This window comes from Natator depressus, chromosome 9 (genome assembly GCF_965152275.1).
Source record: "Natator depressus isolate rNatDep1 chromosome 9, rNatDep2.hap1, whole genome shotgun sequence".
Lineage (NCBI taxonomy): Eukaryota > Metazoa > Chordata > Testudines > Cheloniidae > Natator > Natator depressus.
In genome coordinates this window covers 2,109,829-2,117,290 of record NC_134242.1, presented here as the reverse complement: position 1 = coordinate 2,117,290, position 7,462 = coordinate 2,109,829, and the positions used below count along the sequence as shown (strand labels likewise).

The 7,462-nt window shown below is 35.1% G+C and overlaps 1 protein-coding gene across 5 annotated transcripts in view; it reads left to right on the top strand.

Annotated features, from left to right (window-relative positions):
- The first annotated feature begins 2,491 nt into the window (after nt 1–2,491).
- Nucleotides 2,492–7,462, top strand: part of OPA1 (OPA1 mitochondrial dynamin like GTPase) — an 83,696-nt gene continuing 78,725 nt past the window's right edge. For 2 of the 5 annotated variants that reach the window (XM_074963326.1, XM_074963328.1), the window contains exons 1-5: nt 2,492–2,803; nt 3,152–3,248; nt 4,059–4,166; nt 5,669–5,722; nt 6,373–6,440. In XM_074963326.1, coding sequence (XP_074819427.1) covers nt 3,173–3,248; nt 4,059–4,166; nt 5,669–5,722; nt 6,373–6,440 — 306 coding nt within the window. In that variant the 5' untranslated portion in view covers nt 2,492–2,803; nt 3,152–3,172. The remainder of the gene's footprint in view (nt 2,804–3,151; nt 3,249–4,058; nt 4,167–5,668; nt 5,723–6,372; nt 6,441–7,462) is intronic. The other 3 variants (XM_074963327.1, XM_074963330.1, XM_074963329.1) reach the window with 2 other exon arrangements.

Genomic DNA, 7,462 nt, shown 5'->3' with positions numbered 1-7,462 from the left:
TCCTGACCCTAGATGCTGGGTATATTATTTTTCAAACCTTGCTCATAGCTGAAAACAGTATGTTAATGACTGATGGTTTACAGTTATATTAACTTTCATCCCAGCTGCTTAGATATGAGAGCACGGGGTACTATATAAGATCAGAAAAAGTGCTTTACAGGTATCCATACAACACAACTGCAATACAGCAGTTACTGAAGTGGCAAGCAGGCAGACACGAGCAGTGGAACTGGAAAGCCAAAATTTCTCATGAAATGAATATTCAGAAGAAAACTTGAATCAGGGCCATTGAAATGTTTAGTTTCTATATAACTTGTATATTTTATAATAGATATAAGATACACTATATATCTGGAAATATAATCTATAAATATAACACTGTTAAAATTAATGTTGTAATGATATAAATGTTGAAATAAAATTAAACAAAACAGCATTATTGAAACTAAACATTTCAACTTCTTTCCATTAAAAACCTGTGTCAATCAACAGGTTCTCACAAAACATCTTGGTTTTGAGAAAACTGCAGTTTTTTTATGGACTTTTACAGTTGAGAACATTTTGACCAGTTCTAACCAAGAGTATGTGACAGCTAAGAGGATAATAAAGATCTTGGCATGGCACTGGAATATACCCTTACTTTTATGAGAAGTGGCATGAAATCTTTACTGTACACTTTAAAGCAGAAGGGAGTTGATATTTTTGGTATTATTCAAATGACAATATGATCGTTAACTAAGTTCTAGCTGCTGTGATATCTAAGGGAATGCAACTTGGGCAAAAAATAAATGTGCAGGATTAAAAAAATTTCATTGTCTGATTTTTATTTCAAATCCAGGTGTTTTTTTTTTTCAAAAATATGATTTTGTCATATATCCCTTTAAGCTGGGTTCAAACGAACAACTAGAGGTGGCCATCAGATCACTATTTACTATCTTTTCATCTCTGCTGAAAAGATTAAATATTTCTGTACACTGAGTGTAGGCCCAGAAAATGAAAGAGCTAAGTGCAGCCATAAGCTTCCTTATGGATTGACCATATTCAGTCTCAGTCATTGGCTCCTAAAGCAGAAAGAATTAAAATATTTCTGGTTCTGTGGTCATCTTCCATGCTAGAAGCACTTTCACATCAACTATTCCGAAGCCAAAGTTTCTATTAAAGTCCTAAGTGATGAGTTTTAACCCTGTTGTGTTTTCATTTCAAGGTGGTGATAGTTGGGAAGGAAGGGATTATGGGATTCCTATTGATCATGTCCCTTGCTGGTTGCTAGATGATTAACTTAATTATTGAGGCACAGCTTCATAATTTATCAAAATAAGAAATAATTGCAGGATATTGTTTCAGAGTAGCAGCCGTGTTAGTCTGTATTCACAAAAAGGAAAGGAGTACTTGTGGCACCTTAGAGACTAACAAATTTATTTGAGCATAAGCTTTCGTGAGCTACAGAAATCATAGAAATCATTTTCTATGATTAGGATACTTGTGAGCTGTAGCTCACGAAAGCTTATGCTCAAATAAATTTGTTAGTCTCTATTTTGTTGAAAAGCTGTAGCACGTAAAACAGTATGCGACTGTGTAATTAAAACTATCATAATGCTTATTCACAAGGGGGCCGAATTAGGGATGCACAGACTGGCATTTCCTAATGTTCCTAAGGACTTTGTGACCTTAATAATGATCTTTTAATGTAGGGGGTTTGAATACAGTTCTGGGTAAGGTAGTTAGGTAAACTCTCTATTATATATGTCTTCTCGTGTGAAAAGATTTTTCTTCCTTCCCTAAGATGGGAGTGGAACATTGTAGCCATGTTCCTGTATAGACTTTCCACTCCGGTTGAACGTGCACAAAACCAAGTTCTTGTGTTCTTATGCACTTATTCACCAATTTCAGCTGCAGAAGTTAAGTTTATAAGACGCAGATGTCCTAACCCAAGCATTGATACTTATTTCTGTCCTTCAAATCCTTGTTAACAAGTGAGAGGTTGCTTATCCAGTAAGTATCCTTTAAACCAAAGTATTTTATCCAATTCAGCATTTTTCTATGATTAGGATACAGATATTGATGAAGATATGTCATTTTAATATGTCAAGCTAATATATGGGGGGTTAGCCAATGTAGTGTTTAAAGGAACAAAACATTACTATATATCTACTAAATGAAAACATTATGGAATATTTAAGAATGGATTAGATAGTCATTGCACATTTTTTGAAATAATTGCAAATGTTATTCTATTCAAAAGGCTGTGAGAGCCCACAGGATCTATGTTGGCTAGTAGCAGGGAAGGAATTTCCTGTATGGTAAAGCACTGAACCTTTGGAATGATGCTCTACTTTATTTTTCATCCTCTGTAAATCAGTCTCTCTCTCTCTCATATGCTTTGTGTGCTGGAGGTAGGATACAGGACTAGTTGGACTGAAAGTGTTTTGAGTAGAGCTGTCACGTAATCTTAATTTGTTTCTTTATTTTTATTTTTTCTTCCAGTGTTGTCTGCCAAAGCTTAGCAAATAGCAGCTATGGAGTAAAAGGAAAATCACCACTGCAAAAATTGCACCTTGTTTCCCGAAGTATTCATCATCCCCATTATACAAGTTCAAAGTTTCAGAGACCTTCATTAAGGACATCAATTCAACAGTTCTCCTCTCTTAATCGTCTTCCCTTACGGAAAACTAAACTTTTATTAGTAAAATATGGATACCTGCCCCATAGAAATTTCTGGGTAGCTAGACTGGCTTCAAGGCTTCTAAAACTTCGCTATCTTGTACTAGGATCTGCAGTAGGTGGTGGTTATACAGCAAAAAAGGTATTTATTTGCAGAGGCCATTTTATATGTTTCATATTGTCTGCCAGGCATTTCTGAGTAGTAGTTATTGCTGTAGTCAGTAAAATGGGGAGTGCCATCATTTGATCAAATAAAGACAGTGGAGAATATGAGGGTAGAGAGGGACAAGTTATTTAAATTACTAGAATAGATCGTATTGGACGGAAATGGGATTGGGTTTTGATGACTGTTTTGTAGATGTTCTGTGACTAAGCCAAAAAGCCAGTGTGTAAGATTGCAAGCTAGCGCAATAGATTAGTAGGTAAATTCTTTCAAGTAGAACATTTATATGCTTCTCTTATGACTTTTTTTTTTCTTTTTGTGTTTTAGACATATGATCAATGGAAGGAGATGCTGCCTGATCTCAGTGACTATAAGTGGATTGTTCCTGACTTCATTTGGGAGCTTGATGAACACATTGACTTTGGTATCACAAAAGCTAAAATATGCTTTGATTGCTAAAGATCAGCGTATGCAACTCTTAGATTTAAGAACATAGGTGTTCAGAAGTTGGTTGCTTCTATATAAATGTTCTTACAACATGATTTTAATGAAATAAGTGCTCAGGGGTGTGTCTTGGGAAGGCACACATCTTATATATGCATTCTAAGAGGAAAAGACCACATAACATTTGGTGATGGTTATTCCAGCATCTATCCCTCACATGGGTGCATTGCTTGAGACTAGACGAAAAAATCTAATTATTCCATAATTCAATCATACACTCTCAGTGATGGTATTTAAAGTATGCTGTCAGCCTGAAATCTTTTTGTTTTTGTTTTTTTAAAGGAAAGAATTAAAAGTAGCAGCAGGTGCTATACTTGGCTTGTTTTTGTTATATTCAAATTCTTGTTTTTGTGAATATTTCTCTTTCTGGTTGCTATGTGAAAGACCCATACAAATAAAAGGGATATCTGACTAAGTATGCAGAAGGAACTGTGAAACAGCCTAGCCACAAAATGCTGTTGAATGCACCAAATAAACAAATTGAAAAATAGGAAAATATTGTCTTTGAAACGTTTATTACAGTAATTGTGTTGTACAAATGCTCTCTCGCATACATAGAAACCTAAACAAACAAACATTAAAATATAAAAGAGAAGCATTTTGATTCCTGACAAAGAAAAATGGAATGAGCATGTGAATGTGTGTGTTAATTTTTAGGTAGTTGCTAGATTTTACAGTGTAAATTATTCTCACTTATAAAAAAACTCACCTTTTTATACTTTTTCCCTAGAAAAACTTAGCAAAGCCCTTCCTGATGCAGAAGACCTCGCTAAACTTCTACCTGACTTTGACAAGATTGGAGAGAGCCTCAGTTCCCTGAAGGGCTTTTTCTCGCCTGGTGAGAACAATTTTTCAGCTTTGTTTTACTTATGAGAATGTGTATTGTTACAAAGTGAGATCACAAACACGTCTTTAAGCAACAACAAGAAAAAGGTTTGTGGAAATCGTGTGCTGTTCTACGAGTATGTCAATTTTTTGTTTAGAAATAAATTGTGGTAACAAATACTCAGTGAGAACTGAGAGATGTGAAACTGAACAGTGAATTCTAGACTCCCAGTCAAACTAAAAACAAATAGATTTAAAATGTTAATGTTTCGGTGAGGTGAAGATGCTGGACCTATGTTGTCAGTGAAGGTGAGAGGAGAGAAAGAGCCAGTACTCTTTAACAATATATCACTGTGCTCATGGTAGGAGAAAAGAATTATTTTGTTAAAGAAATGTGCTTCAGGCAGTGGGTGATTATTTTTTTAAAAACCTACCAAAATATCTCCGTTTGTGTTGGGTGTAGCATCAAGTAGATGCAGAAGATTTGTGACTAACCTAGTAGTCTCGCAGGGGCTCAGCTGGCAACTTTCTACTTGAGCAAAACTCTGATTTGAAGTTAGTGGGAGTTTTGGATGTGGAAAGGACTACAAGACAGGCTGAATGGAACAAAGGATGATGAATGAGCTCTAAAACCCAGATGCTAGCTGGCAAATGGATGACCGTATTGTCAAATTCGCACACTCGATTGATTGTCCATACCCTATTGAATTTAATCTTTAACTATTTCTCATTTTAACAAATTCTAAAAATGTATTCTGGCAGTGGAAATGAATAGATTTTAAGTCCAGAAAGGATCACAGTGGTCATCGATAGTGATTCCTTCTGGTCTTTAGAATCTGTGAATCTAGTCTAATGTACTGCATAGCACATGCCGTAGACATTCACCCAGCCATTCCTGCAGTGGAGGGAAGTCCCCTTCCCTACTGCACAAGTGAAACATTATCAGGCCCCCTAAACGTTTGTGGCTGAACTCAAGGTTATCTTTTAGAAACACATCTAATCTTGATTTAAATATAGTATATTGTAAATTTAGACAGAGATACAAAAATGTGGATGTACATATAAAGCTTCTTAGCAATCGCATTTTTTTCATTTAAGTGTGCTTGAAAATATTGTAACTGTTCTAGTTCTATTTGCATATTCATAACGGGCTTACGTGCATTGTCTGACACACAACTTTTAACATTATTAGCAAGCATAATATGTATAAAAAACAAATGTACAGAGAGCAGAATCTAAATGGGATTCAAGTGTGAGGGTAATGAGAAGGGCAATATCAGAAACCAGAGACAAGTAGATGAGACCTCCTATGTGTTGGGGTTTTCTTAATTGGAATGTAATTTTGACTTTGGTACGAGTGACTTGTTATCCATTTTAGCTGCATTTGTTAGGATACCAAGATTGGTTATGACTGCTCGGTCCCTGAACTCTGAGACTGAAATCCCTCACATCTTTGTTTTGCCATTTGTTTGTATTTATAATTTTTATTTCCCCTTTTTTGCTGGTTTTTCACAGGTTACAATTTGGTTAGTGAAGTCATAGGAGCTTCTGATCTGCTTCTCTTGTTAGGTGTGTAAAAAGCCATTTTTACTGCCCTTAACATGCCTCTTTAAAATTAATTAATTAAACAGTGATACACTAAAAAAGGGAGTGAATAACAATGCAAATGCAATTTATTGCAACAAGTTAATCTTGAACTGGAAACATTTTATAACTACTTCAAGAAAACTCAATTCCCACAGTGCTAATGAAAAGCCTGTGGCTCACTGTCAAAACACTAAACAGATGCCTATAATTCAGGCATTTTTCAGAAGTTTGCTCAGAAAAAAATTATTTACAATATGCAGGAATATTTTGTGTTTCTCAACACAAATGATGATTTAAATTATGTCCGATCATGTGATGTTTAACACGCGCAGTCATTTCATCAGCAAAAATGTCTTCAGAACTTAAGTGGTCTAGTTGAAGTTTCCTGTTACCTTTTATAGTAGCCCATTCAGTTTGAGTTGGATGCTAGATTGGTTCAGTTGTTCACATATCAGTTGTAAGCTGTTTCTGTGGTTATTTACAATAATCCGTAGAACGATTGCAACTTTAGAGAGGTTATTTGTATACTGGGTACTGAGTTGTACTAAAAATTGGACCTCCTATTAGACATAGTTTGGGGTTTTGAACAGGGTACTAAGGCATTTTGGTAAGTTTCTGTAATTATTTCCTAGGTTCCCAAGGAGACACAGCATTCAGAGCTACAGACCAGGGATATGAAAATGACAAACAATACAAAAAGGTATATTTACAGAAAATATTTAGTCATTCAGTCACAAAGCTTAAAAAATGAACTGTAGATGTAGATTTAAAGACGCTTGAGAGAGCTGAAATGGTTTAGTATATTGCAATTTATAACAGCTAGACTAAAAGTTAAAATGTTTTGTGGGGAAGAAGAGAATAATGTAAAGTCATTGAACCTTCTGTTAAAATGATGTTCTCTAAAGACTTAGGTTGTAATGGCAATGCTACTTTAGTCATTCTGTATTCATTTTAAATTTGTATGCAGCCTGAGGGACTGATCCTGCCAACACTTACTGCTTGTAACTGTGACAGTGTTGGCTGGTTCAGGCCTTAATATAAAACCCAAAGTGCTGCATCATGCACTAGCTTCAGTTATGTGTCTTAAAGTAGTGCATCTTATGATCCTTTTCTATTTAGATATGTATCAAGTTTTGGCTTTAATTTTTTTTCTGCTGAAAACTTAGTGTAGCAATTGTTTTTGTGGCCTGCTCATTTTCTAGAAAAGGAGGTTTTTTGTTTTGATCCTAGAAGATATCTTTGCTGTGTGAAATGTTATATCCGCTGATTAATGAAGTTTATTAGCATGCATGTTCAACTTTTGCCTTGCAAGTGAGGAAAGTAAAGTTTAGCATTGCACACTTCTTATTTTTATTAGTGCTGTTAACCATCAAATAGCATATCTGATTGTTTAATATCATTTTATAGTAGTTTTCATTTTTGCTATTGTACATTTTGAAAATTTCTGAGCAAATCAGAATGAAATCTAATACATGCTGAGAACTTCTTTAAAAAATAGTTGTCTCATGTGTGAATCTATCCATCAATACTGTGAAAACCTCACAACTAGGAACGTTTATGATCCCAGTCTTAGCAAAACTGTAAATAACGCTCTTATTTTAAACACATTTCTGTGCATGCAGGCATGTATGCATGTGTGCTGCATTTTATTGCATGTGCACACTTACTGCACATGCCTACAGTGAAACCGGTACAAGAGATCACCTTTTATTAGGCAACCTC